The sequence below is a fragment of the Salvia hispanica genome, chromosome 3 (assembly GCF_023119035.1).
Source record: "Salvia hispanica cultivar TCC Black 2014 chromosome 3, UniMelb_Shisp_WGS_1.0, whole genome shotgun sequence".
Lineage (NCBI taxonomy): Eukaryota > Viridiplantae > Streptophyta > Magnoliopsida > Lamiales > Lamiaceae > Salvia > Salvia hispanica.
In genome coordinates, this window is record NC_062967.1 from 50,913,000 (window position 1) to 50,933,600 (window position 20,601).

At 35.8% G+C, this 20,601-nt stretch overlaps 2 protein-coding genes and 1 pseudogene across 2 annotated transcripts; 2 read left to right on the top strand and 1 right to left on the bottom strand.

Annotated features, from left to right (window-relative positions):
* Positions 1–2,253: 2,253 nt before the first annotated feature.
* On the top strand, positions 2,254–3,455 carry LOC125211947 (nuclear pore complex protein NUP93A-like). The gene is made up of 4 exons (XM_048111920.1): positions 2,254–2,446; positions 2,534–2,625; positions 2,961–3,027; positions 3,387–3,455. Exons 1-4 carry the CDS (start codon positions 2,345–2,347, stop codon positions 3,405–3,407), a joined length of 282 nt encoding a protein of 93 aa, XP_047967877.1. The 5' UTR covers positions 2,254–2,344; the 3' UTR covers positions 3,408–3,455.
* A 151-nt stretch (positions 3,456–3,606) lies between these two features.
* LOC125210437 (nuclear pore complex protein NUP93A-like) lies at positions 3,607–6,063 on the top strand. The gene is made up of 9 exons (XM_048109995.1): positions 3,607–3,687; positions 3,788–4,057; positions 4,262–4,357; positions 4,467–4,601; positions 4,850–4,903; positions 5,012–5,095; positions 5,447–5,533; positions 5,612–5,931; positions 6,030–6,063. Exons 1-9 carry the CDS (start codon positions 3,607–3,609, stop codon positions 6,061–6,063), a joined length of 1,161 nt encoding a protein of 386 aa, XP_047965952.1.
* On the bottom strand, positions 5,967–18,530 carry LOC125210438 (annotated as a pseudogene).
* Between the last annotated feature and the right edge of the window lie 2,071 nt (positions 18,531–20,601).

Consider the following 20,601-nt stretch of genomic DNA (forward strand, 5'->3'; position numbering starts at 1 on the left):
TTTCGTACTCAATACCACTGGGTATCCATATCCACGTATCAGTATCCAAATACCGACTCTTAACATGTGTTAATAATTAATAAAAAATTAAATTTTATATATTAATAGAAATATAGATATATCTAAATTGACTAATATCTTTAATGTTTCATTTAATTGTATATAAAACTAAAAAAATGGATCACTTTTATTTAAAAGTATAAGATTATATTTAATGCAAAACGGCTAAACCTAATTTAAAATATGCTTTAAATAATAAATTGGATATTCGGGTCATACCGATACCCATTCGGGTTATCAATATCCGATTTATCTTATATTTCAATACGATCTACATCTTCAATCCATAAAATTAGATATTGGGTATCCAAATCGCGGATATCGTTCAGATCGGGTAAATCATACCGATATCCGTATTCCACCCCCAAACGTAGAGACATAGAAAAATCAATATCTTGGAATTCCCTTCTTCAACTTGTTCACAAATAGTTTTATATTGCCATCACTTACTTTGTTTCGTTGGTTAAATTAACCTTCAAATTCAACTGTCTAAATAGTGCATGAGATTTATATTGTTTCTCCATCCCAAAAAATACTCCGCATTTTGGATTTGACACGAATTTTAATGTAAGATTGGTAAAATAAGAGAGAGAAGAGAAAAAAGTAATTAAAGTATTGTCGGCAAAATGCGTCACACTTCATTAGAGATTAAAGTTTCCAAATTAGATATTCTTATGCGACGGATTAAAAAGGAAAGATTGCATATTCTTGTGCGACAGAGGGATTATATTACTTAAAAGCTAACCATTAATCTCTATGGATATAACATTCGTACAAATTTTTATTTAGGGTTCATTCGGTACATGGGATTGGAATTGGAATTATATGGAATTGAATACGAAGAAAATGAATTAAAATTTAATAACAAATCATTTGCTTAGTGTGAGTGCAGTGTGTTCAGTATGTGTAGTGTGTAGTGTGTGAACCTATCCATTTTTATAAATAAATTATTTATTTTTTAATGTAATTTTAATTATAAAATTATAATTTAATTTTAAATTCAAAAAATTTATTTTATCAAATATTAAATTTAAAATTGGAAGCTTCAATTCTGTGATCGGAACGAGAAAATATTCAGTGGTCCTTCCACACCAAAGTGTCACGATGAGGTGGTGTACTCAACCATTTAATTTTTAACAAATGGAAAAGTAAATGACTAGACATGTCAATTAATAGAGTTATTTTTAGAAGATATTTATTAAATCACTTTTATAGAATATTGCATAATCTCAAATTCTTAATTCTTAAAATATGAAAATTGTCAATATTTTTTCTTCTTATAGTATATATAAATATAATGGCACACTTATATAGTTATAATTTAATTTTCATTTTATATTAAGTTACTAAGTAAATATATAACCTATTTAATGCATTAAAATCTTACAAAATTTTTAAAATCTAAAAATTGCTAGCAATATTTTCCCCTCCTATGTATAAATATAATACGTGCTTAAATAGTTATAAGTTAGTTTTTAAATTCATATCAAGTTACTAAGTACATATAACTCTTTAAATGCAATAAAAAAAATAGAAAAATTAAATTATGATCATACATTTTGTTTGTGCATTTTCACTTACATATATATTTTTATGTATAAATATATAAGATAAAGAAAATTATAATCATAAAATTTAAATAATACTAACAAAGTGTTGCACTCCGTGATTATACTACTTTTTTTTGCCAAAAAATAATGAATACATATAAAATATGATTATTATATATATAAGTATGTAGTGTATATGTAGGAGGGAAAAAAATATTGATAATTTCAATATTAATAATTATGCATTATTCTATAAAAGTGATTTAATGCATATCTTCTATAAAAGTGATTTAATGAATATCTTCCATAAATAACTCTATTAGTTGACATGTCTAGTCATTTATTTTGACATTTGTCAAAAATTAAATGGTTGAGTACACCACCTCATCATGACACTTTGGTGTGGAAGGACCACTGAATATTTTCTCGATCGGAACAGAGTCTTATAAGACATTCAGATTTTCGATCTGATTTTTGTAAACTCTGAATTAATCCATTTAAATTAGAGAGAATAATCTAAAACATAATCCGAAAATTCAATCTTTTTTAAAAATAATTTAAACACCGACGTGAAGCACAACTTATATTGCGCGAAGTACAAGCTCGCTGTAATGTAGTAACAGAGGTTTGGTTAAAACGGTGCGAGTGAAGAAGTATTAAAATTAGGGCTTTTGAAAAGCAAAACCCCTCCATTTTTCCACACACTCGTGCTACACAGCAACCCAGCGTCCACAATGACGAGCGATGCCGACATGAGTGGTTGGACTGGTCTGCTGCATTCTTCTTCCAAGCTAATTGAACAAGCCGCTCCTTCTGCTCAGTTTCCGCCGCTTCAGGTATGAGCCCCAATTGCTGTTTATATGTCTTCTCATTTCGAGATTTGGTCATTGAACTGATTCTCTGCTGTGTTTTGGCGGAAACAGAGGAATTTGGATCAGTTGGAGGCTCTCTCGAAGAAGCTCAAGGCCAAAACCCTACGCGCCGAAGCTCCGTCCCAGTCTATTGCGGCTACTAGGTATTTTCTCGTTTTGTTCAATGGGAATGTTTTGCCAGCAAGTGGAGCTTGGTTTGATCAAATTTTAGGTTGGAAATATAAAAGAAGTGACAGAAAATTTGATGGAGAGCGGAGTTCCAAAATGCGTAGCATTCTAAGAATTTTGTAGAGCTGTGATGTTCCAAAGTGGTTATTCCTTAGTCATTGGCAATTTGAAACCTGAGTTTTAAAATAAACAAGTTTTATGAGATTTTGTAGTATGAGTGAGGGAATGTAAAGTGACCATTGTGTCAACGTTTTGTTGATAGTATCTCATAACTTTTTTCTTAGTTATTGTCTTATTTTTTGGTCGGCAGGCTATTAGCTCGGGAGGGGTTAAATGCAGAGCAGCTAGCTCGTGATCTCAAGTCCTTTGAATTAAAGGTAGAAGATTTCATCCGTCTGTATTGCTGTAAATTCGTGTATCGTCCTTGTGACAAGTACCTATTAAACTTACAAAATTTCCAGTTTCCATATTCTCTGAAATTAGTATGTAGAATTGCCAATGTTGATGACCAGAGTTATTATAAAATAAATACAATCTGTATACTCTATCACATGTTGGCTTCTTATATTCATTTTACTAGATTTATCTTGGATGTATTACTGAATAGTTTTGTGAGAAGTTTTTCATTTTCAAATCATTACATCATATCTTTCATGTATTGCAGTTTTCACCATTCTCTTTCCTCTCTCTCTTCTTTTATTTATATGATGTTAATTTTTTATGTTCATCTCTTTGGGTTTTTATATTCTCCCTGTAAAGACCACATTTGAAGATGTATTTCCTGCGGAGGCAACAACAGTTGAAGAGTATCTCCAACAGGTAATTTCATTCTTTTTAAACATACGCAAAATTGATGCCTTAAAAGATAAAAACAAAAATGGAAGAGGCAAGATATTAGCGGACTTTCCTAATCCTTATAAACAAGCACAATATTTTCTGAAATTCAGGTCCATGAAATGGCAATGCTCTCAGCTGTTCAGGAAGCTCAGAAGGATAATCTTAGAAGTTTCAATGATTATATGATGTCTGTATTGCAGGTAGGTAAATCAGAATTAGCTTCACATTTGAGCATTCTTGATGAATTCATTTTGTTGGATTTCTTGAAATCAATTTGTCATGCGAAACTTATCATTTCAGGAGGACTGGCAAAAGGAAAAAAGAGATTTTCTTCAGAGCCTGAATCGAATTTCAATACTACCGAGAACAAATGTCCATGATTCGAGCAGTGGGGTTAGTCGCCAGGGTCAAATAGTACCTATGACTTCAAGCCCTGGGCTTTCGTCAGGACAATCTGGTGCCGAGCTGGCACTTTTGGCTGATAAACCCATAGTTGAAAAAAAGGCTGCAGCATATGCTGAAGTTGTGAAGAATCTTAACAGTGCTAGACAGCATGGTTCACCCTTCAAAGTAAGACATGAAATCATAAACTAAATCTTTCAAGTTACATGCATAACTCCAAATAGTCGCCAGTGCCTTAACTAACATGAAATCGGAATTATTGAATCCGTCTTCTCAAGGATCATGAGACAGAGGGATTTCTCTCATACTTTTATATGACTACTTCAACATGTGTAAAGTTAACTATGCTGAACTAATTATTTCTATCCTCAGCCTGCTGCAGCTTTTAAAAGTGCATATGAAAGTCTGAGAATGGACTCATCTGGATCAAAATCTGTCAGCATGCTGAAGATTTGGCATCTAATTATGGTATGTTTGCAAGTGGAAATAATCAGTACTTATTGATGCAAGTTCTTGTTTCTCAAGCCCAGGCACAGAACTTCACAGTTTTTTTATTGATGCACACTATTACTGGCAGACATTAATGGGTGAGGACCCAAGTGTAAAACGGAGTGTTTCTAAGAGAATGTCCTTAGTGATTGGAGCTCGGCACCATCTGGAGTGGGGACATGAGAAGTATGTAATGGATATGATTCACAGTCATCCTGCGCAGGTAAATTATTTCAATATTTTTTGTTGTTTGCTACTGTGTTTTAGCGAACATTGCTGCCTTATCCTCAGTTTTAGGCTGTTAGAACATACTAATTCTTATAAGAATTCTTCAATTACTAAATGTAAAATAATTGCTTGGTTATACCTTTTAGGCCTCCAGGTGTTTACTTAGGTTGTGCATATCTTCTTCTCCATTCAATTGTTTATAATTTGTAGTTATAAAACAGTTTATATTCTTTGTGATTATAGGCTGCTCTTGGCGGGGCTGTTGGAAATCTGCAAAGAATTCGTGCCTTCCTTCGGGTTTGTTTGAGCTCACGTCATTATAATTGAACATATGTCAAGTGTACAAATGGATTTATGCGTCTTACTCTGCTTGTTTTTAAATTTCTACACCGTTTTGTTCTGCAGATGCGTTTAAGGGAATATGGAGTTCTTGACTTTGATGCTGGTGATACCCGAAGACAGCCTCCTATAGACACCACATGGCAGCAGGTTTATTACTCTTCTTGGTAGCATGAATATCTCTGTGAGAATCTGATTCTGAGTTGATGACCATCAGGGCACGACATTTTGTATTTTTACATATCAAAGTAGTTATTCAAGAAACGGAGATTTTATCAGAGTGATCTAGGAAGCCTCTTATTTGATTAGATCTACTTCTGATTGGAAAATTTGGAAAAGTAGCTACTTCCTTCAGGGTTAATAGTGGCTGATCTTCTTGTTATTGATGATATTAGAATTGTTCGGGGAGTAAACTTCATTACTGCTAAGTTATGGTGTGCACTAAGTTACTTCCCCTCTTACTCCCACCTAACTGAGTTGGTCTGTCAAATTTGTTTACAGATATACTTTTGCCTGAGAACTGGATACCATGAAGAAGCTCTGGGTGTTGCACGGACATCTCGTGTCTCCCAGCAATTCACTACACTGGTACGAGTAGTAGAAATGCTCCTTCGTTAATCATCTAGTCATTTTTCAAGCTTATTATTAGCTTCTTTGTTTTGCTAGCTTTCTGAGTGGATTTCTACGGGAGGTATGGTATCAACAGAGACTGCAGCTTCTGCTTCAGAAGAATGTGAGAAAATATTGAGGATGGTTGATCGAGTTGGTCGACCATCATATGACAAGAAAAAGTTACTCCTGCATGCTATTATATCTGGCTCTAGGAGGCTGATTGACAGGTTGCTTAGAGAGCTACCGACTATCTTTAATACAATCGAAGATTTCTTATGGTTCATGTTGTCTGCTGTACGGGAAAGCTCTGGTGGTTCCTCTTCGGTTGTCCTCAATGGTGGAGTATCATCTTACAGTTTGGAGGATTTGCAGGCGTATCTAAATAAATTTGAGCCATCATATTATACAAAGAATGGAAAGGACCCTTTGGTTTATCCATATGTATTACTTTTAAGCATCCAGCTTCTTCCAGGCGTTCTTCATTTGTCAAAAGATATTGGAGATAGTGGATTTAGTGTTGATTCAGTGCATATAACAATTGTGCTAGCTGATTATGGCGTCCTTCCTGAAGGTTCTGGGTCAGGACAAAAACTTGGAGTGATGGATGCCTTGGCTGAGGCGTCCAGCATCATTAGGCAATATGGGGCTGAGTATTTGCGCCATGGTTACCTTTCAATGGCATTAGAGTATTATGCTCAAGCAGCTGCCGCCGTGGGTGGTGGGCAATTGTCATGGATTGGAAGAGCTAGCATGGATCAGCAAAGGGAAGCAACTTTTGACAGAGATTCTTTTACGTGATGGTGGTATATCACTTTTGCTTGGCTCAAGAGGTGCTGGAGAAGAAGGTCAGTTGGGAAGATTTTTGACTGATGGACAGAAAAGACGAGAGTTTTTGTTCGAAGCTGCCCGACAATGTCAGGATGCTGGTTTATATGATAAAGTAAACTCTCTTTAAAGTTTCTTTTATTCAAGTCTGAGTTGATAAGCCTGCCCGAGAGCAACTGTAATTGAGCAACAAAACGTGCTGAGGCAGCTTGAAGAAACTTAGCCATCCATAAACTTGCAAGGTCTGGGAATAAGCTAGATGCATTGGGGGAAATTGCAAGACTTCCATTTCTTCCACGGGACCCAGATCACAGATTCCACACCGATCCCTTCCCAAAAACGTTACCCATGTTGAAGCCTGTGTACCGGGCCCTTTCCCAAAGACGCCCCAATTGTTTGGACAATGTCACTGATACAGATGGATCTCCCTGCTATGAAAGCAAATAAAAACCATTTATGTTTCGGCCGGCTGTACTGTTTGCTTTGCTGTTTATGGTCGTTATTTCATTGACACAACAACTGAATTTTAGATCGTAACTTTCTTGCCAAAAACCCTTTAATGGGAGCTGGCCTCGGGATTTGTATGAAAAAATTGCCGAAGCTTGTAATTTTGTTGGTAGAATCTTGTTTATAACTTGTCCATGAGGATTAATGTGCATTGGTATCCCTTGTTTGAACAGATTGGTTATTCTGAGGGTAGCGGCGATTCCTTTTTGGTCATTATATTAAATCCCTGGGATATCAAATACGTACTCGTTTTTGTAGTACGTAACTCTTAAATTTGTGATCCAATTTCTAAAGAGTTATATTTAAACCAAACATGCCTAGGGTAATGAGCTTGTTTTCATTCATTGCATAGAACTAGAAGATGCCAATTTCAATATTTACTACCTTAATAATAATGGAGAAAATGAGAATGCCAACACTGGAATAAAAAAATGTAGTCCAAAGCTCTGACACTTATTTACTAGTCACAAGAATCACTACCATTCAGTTGCTACTTGAGGTTGCTATTTTGTACACCCTAGATTCACCAAAGAGCGAAAATTTGGGCCCAAGATTAATTGGAAGAAGAAAATACATAAAACCTGAGTATTTTGATGTATTTGGCTAAGGGGCATTATTTAACTGGTGAGGACTTTTGTGTTAAAACAAATATTGTTCTAATGACACTTGAATGGGCGATGTGTTGTTATCAAATTGTTTCATTATAAACTATTTTTCAAGGGTTAGATTTGTTATTATTTTTTATAGACAATTTGTTGTTGTGGGAAAGAATAACAACATTATCAACGAGAAAAAATGTGTTGAAGAGGTTTTTTAAAATTAATATACATGTCTAGCTGATGCTAGACAAAAAAATTTTAATTGTTGATATATTATTAACTTTATTTTTAAGCGAGTCCCAAGTACTTAAAAGGAACGGACATGAACATCTCGATTCGAGAGACTCATTTCCCATGGGTATATGTTAACTGTGGGAGTAGTATCAGGATATTGAAATGAAAGTGGGGCTGCAAAACACCCCCAAAATAATATCATCAAATCTTGAACTACACAACAATTATTAAAAAACTGACCTAGGGCTTCAATGGGATAAACAACCGTGACATCAAGAAGAAAACATCTTTGGGCATTTTTGGGAAACTGGATAACTGGTTTTTTCGTCACCTTTGAGCATTGTGTCAAAAAAAAGCATGAGTGCTCAGTGTTTTGGGGGGACATTGAGCAGCCCATTCCCGTGTTGAAGTGCATTCTAGTTGGGAAGAGTGACCATGCAAAAAACGGGTTATGAAAGCTCCCAGCGCCCTTGTCTTGCTTGAATATAAAAGAGGTTCACATTTCCAATTGCAGATCCTAATGTTAAGATTTAAAAAAAGGAAGAAAATCAAAAGAAAAAAAAAGAAAGAAATGGTGATTTTGTAAATTGGAACTATAATATAACTCTTGACTATACATTATCAACTATTTTTTTGGTATGGTAACCCCATAGAAGCTGGCAAGCTCCACCCCAAATAATAATCTGTACAACACTCCTATAATTATTTTCCTATTTTCATTTCCCTGATTCGCCCATCCTCCAAGCAGCACATGAGACAGGCTCCTCAGCAGCAAGGGCCACCGTTTGGTCCTGGGGGAGATCACTTAGCGATACAAAAAACGATGTCATCTCTTGCATCCCAGTTTGTTTTTCCCTTGTTGTTTTGTTCAGCACATAGTTCTGAGCTCTGGTGTTGAATAGCTTTGAATGCAGGTTCAATGTTCTCATTCACACTCTTTTTTGGGCCCTTTTTTCAACCTCTTTGGTCTTTGCTGTATGGAGTCCGGGGCGCGGGGGACCCCATGTTCATAGTCCGGTATCGTTCGTTTTGATGATGAATCCACCTGTTTAGCCCTTCTGAACTCTTGCTTTCGGCTGGGGCTTGTCACCACTGGGTTTCCCTGCAAAGGCAACTAATACATTAAATCTACTATGAAATGATGAACCCAAAGTTGAATGTAAAAACCTATCATGTCAGTCCATATAAATTTAATTTCATGAGATTTCAGTGCGGGAAAAATCAATCATAAGGGTTCCTAAATTCCGTGGTCATATCAAGTTGAATAAGCCAGAGAAAATTACCCCTTTTTTGCTGCTGGATTTTTTTTTTTCGGGATCTTGTGGTTCAAAGTCATAGTCCGGATTCAGCATTAGAAAAATCCTCAAAAGACGAGCTCCTTCTGCATGTTCGTCCCCTTAGCACCACTTTTCTTCTTCCCTTTTTTTGCCTGTTTCAAAGGCCCAATTTTTTTGAATATCTTCAACAGGGTTTTATAGTGATCAGTTCAGTATATGAAAGAAAAAGCACCTGTTGTGAGATTTTTTTAGTTTATGCTCCCGTTGAGCATCATCGATCAATAATGATACAACGTCCTCAGGGGGAAAATCACCTTACATGACCCCAGTCATCACAAGCTGCTGGAGGTGTTTTTTACCCCTCTCTGAAGAATTTTTCCTCTACGGTCTCTTTACAGATTCGATACACAGTTACCTAAGCGAAGAAATGGATAGCTTATGAGAGGATTACCTAAGATGAATAGATAAATTGTCGACAGAAAAACCTCATGTAGGTCTTACAATGATATGTTATAGAAAATAAATTGCACAACTATGTTAAAAATCTATTTTAAGGCTTTGTTGCAGTAGGAATGCAGAAAAACAATCAAGTTCAAATCATCTATGATAATCCACATAACCCTGATTATTAAACTAAAATGGCTAAACTGAAAGAAAATAGAACATGAGAATGAAAATTGCAAAATTTTTAAGTGGAAACCCTATCTCATCTCCCCGCATTTAAGCTTTTTAGAAGTTTTCAAATTTTGTGCATTTTTTTATTTAAGGGGGAAGAGGGATATACAGAGATTGGCAGAATGCCAGAACTATTGCAAAGGTTTCAGGAAGCATTCAATGGGGGAAAATACTAACATCCTTAGTTTGACCCAGACGATGGGCCCCATCCATTGCCTGTAAATCTTTGATTCCCGTCACTTTCATAAAATATGACAGTGTCAAGCTGTCAAGTTGATTTCCAAGCCCACCAGCTCTTTTGCTCAGCAAGAACACAAAGATATCACCCCCAAAATCAATTGGCAGGTAGCTCAGAAAGGATCCATGAGAGAGAGACAGAGAGAGGGAGAGGGAGGGGGAGGGAGAGACAGTAAAAAAAAAAAACCGGTGTGGAAATCTTTTACCATGTCCGGCGATCCAAATTTTGGATGACCCATCAAGCCTCAAAACCGGGATTTCCTATAGTTCATGTAATCCTGCAACACAATTGTGTCGCTGAGAAACCACTTGCAGTAGGAATAATTCAAACTAATCTTGCATGTGGTCTAAATAATATCACAGAGAAACATAAGTACACAGCATCTTTCCCCCGACTATATTGATATCTCCTCAGATAAACATATATGATAAGTCAAACATGCAGGTGAGACTGTATGTCAAGTGAATCCCTTCAACAACATAAGACAAAAGACCTTTTTCAAGTGAGGTTACTTTTTCCTGGCAAATGGTACAGATGATCTATGGTCATGAGGAAATATCATGATCCCAAAACAAGTTAGAACCCCGAGGGTTTCAGCATTTTGGTCATTTGTGCAAAAAGAAGAACCGATGATTTTTGCCCGCAGACGCTTTAGAAGTATATCAAGTGTTTGAAGCTTCCCAGAATCCTGGGAAAAAGTACAAGAAACCATAAAATAAATACTTGAAACATGGGGCCAGTAAGAAGTACAAGATGAGGAGGGAGAGCATACTGTCAACATTTTTTAGGGTCAAATGGTTTCATGGGTGGACAAGATCCTTGTATGTAAGCTGAAGGGGGTTGAGTAATTGGTAATTCAGCATCAATCCTTTGATTAAAAAGGGGGACTGTCAGTTGGTTTTATTGGGCCATTGCAATCAGATATTCGTGAAATCCCGTCAATAACCTCTTTTAAAAGGGGCGCCACTCTTGAGACATCTTGTTTCAAAGTTTCTATCAGAACAGCGGACATTTATCTGGAGCCAAAAGCATGGCCATAAGATCTCAGTTGAGGAACAAGTCATCAAAACCACATATATTTGTGTGTGTGTGTGCATCTATGTATAGGAAAAATTTTCTCCACTACTTACTGGAGGTGCTCTAGTTCTAGGGATGAACGAGTATACTGAATGCACAAGCTTGATATCAGATAGAAGTCTGTCCTGGTAAGGAATGATTAGAGCCTCGAATGGAGCATCCAAAGGACCTGTTGCAAGCTTTCTTCTAAGAACATTTTTTGTGACCTACTAGGCAGTAGCAACATTCGCATGACAGCTCTCACTTTTTCTTGCCAATGAGCATTCTGGATATCATGGACATCACCATTATCACTTTCCATCAACAGGTCCAAAATTTCATCTAAATATTGGCGATCTGATCTTATAATGGAGAATAATAACCTCTCCATAAAAGAACCAGTTGCCAAGAATGACAATTCTGCTGGTGATAGATCAATAAAGCGGAGAATTCAAATGTTCCCCTTCGTCCACAATCCTTTTGGAGTGAAGAACTGGAGATATTTTCTGGTGAGAATATGTTAAATAACTTCTGAATTGACTCCTGCTTAAACACTGGCCAGCTTCTGAGTTGTGAGCCTTGAAACCACCAACAGTCTCTTGGTAGACTAGTTTGGGTATCTATCAGAGTAAAATTCAAAGAAAAAATTTTAAAGTGAAGTGGACTGCATAAGAAATATCATTAATCAGGTATTAAACAAAATCATCAGAATAATAATCCAGAGAGACATTACCTTACCTTGACAGTTAGATTATTTAGGTAACAACATTACATAATTTCCTACGATTGAAGCACAGGTAGAGAAAATGGTGGGTGAGGCAAAATAAATAAATATATGTTTAGGGATGTATTTAGTCCAAAAATTTCTTGCTTGATAGCTTTACAGAAATTCTTCAAGGACATAAAACCTGTAAAAGTAATCCTAGCAAAGCACACAGCTCAGCGATGACAAAGTCAAGTGAGCTAACAGAAGCTATTCAGTTTCCAAACTGTGGAGATTGCATCACCAAGTGTTTGGCTAATATATTGACATTTGACAATTAACATAAAGCAGCTACATATGCTGAATAAATAGGGAAGTTACCATAAGGAAAAAAGTATGTGCTGTTAGGGGTGGCGGGTAGGGGGATTAGCTATTCCAATTACCTCGTAAGTAATAGGGCTTCTGCCACCAGAGTAAAAGACGTCTTCCAGCTCGCCGAAGGGGGAGGGGGAAGAGAATTCGAACATCTCCAAAATGAAAATACGTGCTTCCTTCGTTTCTCTCAAACAATTCTGGATGATTGCACACCTGGATTGCAGAGGGGAACCCACGATTAAATCAATCTTGGATTCAAAATTTTAGGTATGCTTTGTTCAATTACATCATGTGACTTGATAATATCTTCTCAGAAATTGTTCATGGTAAATTTGAAACATAAAATGTAGTTGTAGTTCATCACAACTGGATAAATCTATAGAATCCCACTAATCGAGCGAAATGCTACCTTTCTGAGCTGGATGACAATGTTCATCAGGTTCAGAATCTTTTTCTCACTAAGATGTCCACGGTTTCCATCAAACAACTCTGCAAGGGATATCTTGTTCTTTATAGCTTGGTAAAAAGCTTGCTGCCGAGAACTTAATTTACAGTGTACGGTAACTTCGGTTTTTCCTGTCAACTCAGAGACCACATCCTTCTTAACTCTCCTCAGCATGAAAGGTTTCAGAATGGCATGCTGTTATCAGTGAGTTTGAGAAAGAGAGTGAGAAGCAAAATATACTGAATCATAGATCCAAAACATAAGCAACAGAATCCAGTATATCATAGGACAACTTTTTATCATAAACTAAAGCTTTAAAGCAATTATTTGGCATCAACAACATTGATCAGCCGGGGCATACCCGGACGGAATTCCAGCCACACAAGCAACTATAAAGTCTGATCATCTGATGTACATTTAAACAAGATCATACTCTTTGACCTAGAACATATGATTTGCTACCAACTCAAACTAACACCAACACATTAAAACCATGCTTTGCTCTAAAGTAATGAATGTGATGCTTACCAATCGATTAAGCTGGTGCTCGTTTAATGTCCCACCATGTTCTGCATGACTCTCAATTCTGATAAAGTTAAGGAGAATAAGGAGAAGAAAACCTTTAGCTCATATAGATGACGGTAACCAACAGTGTAGAGAAGAAACATACCCTTTTGAAAACCATTCATTGAATTGTTCATGGCTATCAAATAAAGTTGGCATAATAAAATGTAAGAGTGCCCACAGTTCAGCCATATTATTTTGAATAGGAGTTCCAGTCAGAAGCAAGCTGGTTTCGGCAATTGAAGCTGAGCAGTGTTTTCCATCTTATACTGCCATTCCAACATTCAACATTGTCAATATTAGCATATATAAGATATTTACCTATATATCACATGTGTGTGTGACTAAATAATTTGAGAAATAGATAAAACCGCGAACTGCAAGTAGTTTAACTACAAAGTAAAAATGTGAATCCTAGAAGTGAACGCGGAGGGATTGTGTACACATTAAAGGGGAAACAAAAGTTGGGTAAGAAGCTAGTTTTGAAGAGCTTTTTTTGGAATATTTGTGTCTACTCTGGGTCTAGAACACATAAATGCAGATATGTATATACAAAAAATTGCAATTATGTGGCATACATAATTGAAGTAAGATGACTGTCGAAGACTCGACCTGTTGGAACTTTTGATTGCCTGGGCTTCATCCAACACCATGTATTGCCATTTCACACGGCGTAAAGTACTTCTCGTCAGAAACCAGCAGCTGGTAACTGGTGATGAGAATGTGAAATCCAGCCTCCCTGACAAATTGGGCAGGCTTGACTTAGTGAAACAAAAGAATAAACTTGAAATTTTCAGAAAATTTAAAAAGTCAATGAGGGCCAAACAAATCAAGAGCTAACTAGTCCAATGCACAATGAAAAGAGAAAAAAAAGCCAAAGCATGGTATCTATTTGTGCTTCCACAAAAGCTCCAGCAACGGAAGTGTGACACTTACAATACCCATTTCCCAATTTCCATGTGAAGCAAGTAACAACACAGTCAATGGCATCTATATTCCTAATTTCAGCCTCTCACATTCACTCTTGAATTTAAGCAACCTTCACTATTTCGATAATATATGCATGGAAATGGTTGCGCTGTATACTGTATACATATGGGCAGTAGTAAATTATGCATAATGTAGTGCCTCTTCTCAAGCAGTTAACTAATAAAAATGCATATTATTTTCCTCAAAGCATAGGCTATTAGTGTCCTCATTGCTCAACCATTCATGATACTTTACCGCATAAAATGTTAAAGCTGCTTTGTTGAAAATTTTATTTATCATTACTAGGCTTATTTCTATTCCAAGAAAACAATGTCTTAACAACCTAGCCTAGTCCTAGAGTTGTGTAATTTCCCAGAATTTGCATATCATCTAATTTTCATTCAGATGACATATTACCATAAGCAGAGTTTTATATCAGTTACACCTAACAATATATCTGCAAAGAATCAGACCAATAGTTATGGTAACATATAAATGAGATATAACAGAAGTATCAGTGTATTCTTCATGGAACAAGCAGCTAAAAGAAGCACATGGAGGTTAGAACTGGTGACTCACCTTCGATAAAGACGCTTTGGGTTGATGTTCTTCCTAAGCACTGTACGCTCCTGAAGACCACCCCAATATGGAAGAGTCTTCAAGTCAGGACAGAAACGGCTGATTTCATCAGCCCAATTGTTCAAGACAGAAGCAGGTGCAACCACCAGAAAAGGCCCCCATATATTTTTTCCTATGCACCAGAATCAGTTAGACAGAATGACTTCCAGCCAGAAACTTGATAGAATAATTAATTACCTCAGCCAAATGAGCCAGGAATGCCATAGCTTGAATTGTCTTTCCCAGACCCATTTCATCAGCGAGAATACCATTTAATCCCTGGTAAGAAAAGATGCGAGTCAGATCTATCGGCAGCATTCTAAAGGGAGCAGACTAGTTACCTGCTCGTAACAATTTACAAGCCACTGAAGGCCTTTCAGCTGATATTCTTTAAGGGAACCCTTGAACATCTCAGGCGTCTGAACTGTTGATCCTACAGGCATGGTTGACCTGAGAGAACCATAAACAATTACTTACTAGTACATTAATGATCAAAGGGTAGAATACTTTTATCAACTGAAAATCGGGAGTGGGGATTAGGAAGTAATGTCAGAAGTAAAAAGAAACCCACGGGTGCAGCAAATCAATATTGCTAGACTCAGTGACCAAGCCATCTTGGAGAGGGACCTCAGCTTCTCCAGCTAGACGTAGCTTTAAGCATTCGTTATCAAATGCACTTGTCATTTTCTTCTGCTTTGAAACTGCATCATGAGCAGCTCTGAGAGCTTCCTTCTTAATACAGCAGCTTCAGGATCCTCTTCCTCCTGCAGCTGATCTTCTGAAAGAATTTCTTGGTCATCAGATTTTCATCCCACTGCTAATGCTCCCGAGGGTTCTGAGGCCTTATTCTGCATGAAGTGACTGTAAAGTTCTGTCTGTGACAACAGAAAATTGAGCCTCTGCTGCTGCCTCTTAGCTTCACGAAGTTCTTGTTCACGCTTCAGAGCTTCAGCAGCTTCTTTTTCTTCTCTTTTCCTCACTTCCGCCTTCAAGTGAAAGATTTCATAGATTAGAAAGTAGAAACTCCGTATCACTGGCTTTATGTAAATTTGTCACCAAAGTATGAACGAATCAAGCTCTATCAAAAACATCATAATTCTTAAGCTATTGAGCAACTTTTATAATAGTGCTATAGTATTTTATTTGGCAGTCTTTCAATTATGTAACTATGTGATGTGTTTAAGAAGGTTTCTTCTTGCTGAAAATAGAATTAATAATAAGAAAGTACCATCTCCTTGTCAACTCTCTTCCAAAACACTTGCATGTCTCTAGCCAGTTTCCTTGTCCTGATTCCAGCACCCTTCATCAATTTTGGGGGATCTGCTGACTTTCTTTTCCCCGGGAAAGAATCAAGATGGTGTAAAAGGAATAAGGACAAAATGTTAAGTTAATCTGCAAGTAAAACAAACCTCTCTTTGACATGTTTCAAACTCTCTTAGCATCAGTTATTTGCTTTCTGTGGGTTGGTGAAAATCCTGTGATGTTTGGGAATTTCTTTTCTTGCTATATTAACCCAATATTTACAAAAATTTTTCCCTTTTGCTTCTCTCTCAATTACAGAAGGGTCTTTCTTCCCCTTTTTTGCTTCTTGGGTAAACCAGTTCAATAATCTGCCCTTTCCAATTATCACCATGACTAACAATTGGATATCGAAAAAATAAAAAAGGTCAAGAAAAAAACTTTCCTAACCTCATATGTACCCCCCTTCTCCAAAACTTTTACATAATAAACCTGAATATACCATTTTCTAAAGTATAGATCGCCTAACCCTTTCCCAGCTCCCCCTTCTGGAATGCCATTGGTTCCCATTCTATTTCACTAATCAGAGAGAAATTCTCAGCAGTGTAATTGGTCTGGGGCCCCAATTTAAGGCATCTGAGGCCGTTGATCCCCCATCCCTGCCCTGCTTCTACCTGAAACTTGTTTATAGGCCATCATTGCAGCTAATGAACCCAAGTCAAGGGTACCCTTTAAAACCCCCACTTGGATATCTGAAAACTTGGCAAACCTAGTGATGATGACAGCTTTTCTACGGAAGGGAATCCTATATGTGATTCCATCCCCAATACCCAAAAAAGGTGGTTCAAGATTTGGTCTGAAATTTTTGAACAGTTCACCAATGATGACCCAAATTAATCAAAGTTGGAAAGGTCGTTAAAAATTGCAACAAAAAAACATTTAGTGACACACCTCTTATGTTATTTTTAGGAAATATCAAAGTATATTAAAAACCAACTAACAAGAAGGGTGAGCTCCTCGTCTCTCTTTCTTATATAATGGCAATTGTCTCACATAGCCATTTTAGTGGCTGTGTTCCTTTCCTGTGAAAATCTTATCTGATTTTAGTGCCCAAATGCTACAGCCATAAAACCCTAACCTTGTCTGGTATTTGAATAATGCAAAGCCCAAGAAACATGTACTTAATTGACATGGACAAAAAGCCATTTCGGGATTATGTTCTTTCTAAAGTCTTCGAATCTCACTCTCAATCATAGACGACAATCCAACTCACAAAAAAGGAAAACATTGACTTAAGGCCTGCTAGTTTTACTATTGATTTTCACTCAGGTATACTAGAAGATAACATACAATCTTCAACAAGAAATTCTAAAACCCAGTACTATTTGAAGTCGGACTAGAAAAAGAATAAAGAACGTAGAGTAATACATAAGGTGAGAAGCAAACCTTGAAGCACCATATTGCCGCCCGAAATCTGATTCATGATAATTTCCAAGTTTTTGGGAACTACTACTGTTTAGAAAATCTGAAGTTGATTCAAACTTGGGAAACCCTCCTCTGTTATCATTCATTGATTTCTGATCTTTCAGGGCTACATTACTTTTGATTGCCATTGTCCCAGTTCTTGTCGACGCAGGATTTTGGGGGGCACAATTGAGCCTCCTTTTGTACTTCTGAATATGATCTCCAAGCATTGCACGATACCGCTCCTCTGAAATATACGAACTGTGACAGCCTGTTTCTTCCTCGTCACTGCTATAAGCACTACGCCGCTTCTTTTTCGATCCCCTCTCCGATATTGTTCCATTCATGTCGCCTAAAGCTCCCCCTAATCAACAAAAAGCAAATCGCTCTCAAAATTACGAAGAGAGACAGAGACAACTCCAACATGCATCAACTTATTTGACTGAACACCATACATGCAATGCCAACAACCGATATAAATACATGCTATTCAACTCAAAGATAAAAACCAAAAGGCAACAAAAAACCAGAAAAAAAAAAATGGTATATGTAAATTTTCTAACAAAACCGAATTACCTACCTTGGGCACCTCTGCTCTCATCCTGACTACTATTCCCATAATAATCAAAATCTTCATCTTGTTTCGGCAGTTGAAAGTTCATCAAAGGCTAAAAAAGAATTATGAAAAAAAATCAATACCAGAGTACTCAAAAAGAACAAAAAAAAAGACACACTAACGTGCCTATAAGCCCAAGCCGAAATTAAACTAAGCACACGTAAAAGCAGTAGAAAACCCCCAAAAAGCAATACTTTGACATAATTATTCACAAATTACGCCCTTTCAAAGCAAAACCAAATCGCCACAACGAAATTCACACGTACAAATTGCAAATAGAGAGAAAATCAAAATTCGAAGTGCAGTGATTCCTCTGAAATCACCTCAAGATTGAAGAGATTTCCGTAATTATACTTCCGGTTGGAGTCCATGAGCTCTGCCACTAAATTTACGGCGAAGAAACCAGAATCCGGCGATGAGCATTGGCGGCGAAAATTATTTGAAGAAGAAGATTAACGGACGAGTGGAAGAGGAGGTGGAGACGAACCCTAACCCTAGATAGAGAAGGGGAGAGTGACGAAGAAGAAGAGAAGAAGCGGGAGACAAAGGTGGAGTTGTGAATAGATCCTTTTTTTCTATCTTCTTCTTATCAAATTTCCTCTCTGTTTCAGGAGATGTTTTTTATCTCCTTCTTGAATTCATAATTTTACTATACTAAATATTTTCACAATTTTAATTTTACAATTTTGACAAAAATAAAAGATTAATTTGTTATTTTATTCATTTGTTTAAAATTATGGAGAAAAAAATTAAAGGGAACTTCGATCTTTATAAAAATTGTAAAATAAAAAATGTGAATAATAATTTTAATTTATTATTATACTGAATCTAAATACTACTTTTGTTTCATAGTAGTGGAGACGTTTTCTTTTCGGTTAAGAAAAATTGTGTTAGGTGAGTTAAGTAATGGAATAATAAAGTAAGAAATAAAAGATAATAAAGTAATGAGAGTAAAATAAGTGAGAAGAAATGTGTTGACTTTACTAAAAAGAGAAATGATTCAACTACTATGGAATATATATCAACATGGCAAAATACTCTATTATTATGGAACATAGGGAGTAGAATAAAACAAACAAATCTAAGTATGCATTAAACAAACGTGATGCTTAGAGCATCCACAATGGTATGGAGATAGGGAGGACGATCGGGCGAAATTGGGCTCGGGCGTCCTCGTCCAACCATTGCAGGCGCTCGAGTGAGACAACCGAAAGTTTGGTCGTCTGGGTCGGTCACTCGACGCGTCGAGCGATGCCTCCGGGCGCCCATTGCAAGGCGTCGGACAACGACGCCCGAGGACGATGAAAAAATTTTAACTAAAAAAAAATAAAATTTAATTATAAAAATCAAATTTTAATTAAAAAAATTTAAAAAATCATTTTTAAAATTAAAATTTAAAAACTATAATTTCACAATGATCCATACTAAAAGACGGATCAGTGAATTAGCGAAAGATTATATTTGTATAATATTATTTCACGCTAAATGAGCTAGTTTTGCTTTGCTTGAGTAAATATTTTATAGATATGTTTTCAACTCCAACTTTCATTGTAACTTTGATGTGGGATAAATGATAGTCTTATAGATAGGTTTTCAACTCCAAGTTTCTTTGTGATTTGATGTGGAACAATTAGTTTTACACTTAAAAGAGAGTTTTTGTTGCTTTATGTAAAACTTTGTTTGATTTAAATACAAAATCTAAGTTTAGCCTAGAAGTTAGGGGTGAACATTCGGGTTTCGGTTCGGTTTTTTGCCAAAATCGTACCAAACCCGAAAAACCGAATTTAGTTCAAAATCCAAACTGAACCGAACCGAAAAACCAAAAATCGAAAAATCGAAAACCGAACTTCAAAAACCGAATAAAACCAAAAAATTGAAATTTTCATAAAAAATCGAAAAACCGAAAAAAATAGTATATATTAATATATATATATATAATTTATTTTATTTTATATATACTAATAGAATATAAATATATATAATATAAAATTAATAGAATATATATAATACATATTATATAAAATATATTAAAAGAATATATATTATATATATGATATAATATATTAAATTATAAATATATATATAATATTATATTTAAAATATAATTCGGTTTTCGGTTATTTTTTACGCCCGAACCGAACCAGAAAATCGAAATTTTTGTATTTTTAAAACCGAACCGAACCGAAAAATCGAAAAAACCGAACCGAATTTCAAAATTTTGGTTTAGTTCTGTTCAGATATTCGGTTTTCAGTTTTTTTGCTCACTCCTACTAGTGGTAGATTTGTCTTGAAAAATCATACAGGTTGTGGATTCAAGCCCCAGACTTAATGTTATGTTTTCATTTTTTTTTCTTTTATACTTTTCTCATTTTATTTGATTCTTTTTTTGTTATATGAAAGAATGTTTATATTTTTATGATAATGTAAATTTAGTGTTTGATGAGTGCTATATCTTGGAATAAATTGTAAATTTGAGCGAGAAGTTAGATTTAGATGACTAGTCAGGTTTTTATTAATTTAGTAATGTAATTTATTTTAATTAAGTTTTTTAAAGTAATTTAGTAATAATGTAATTGTTTTTCTAAAATTTGTGGTGTTTAATATAATATATTTTGGTATTTTTGTAATTAAAAACAAAAA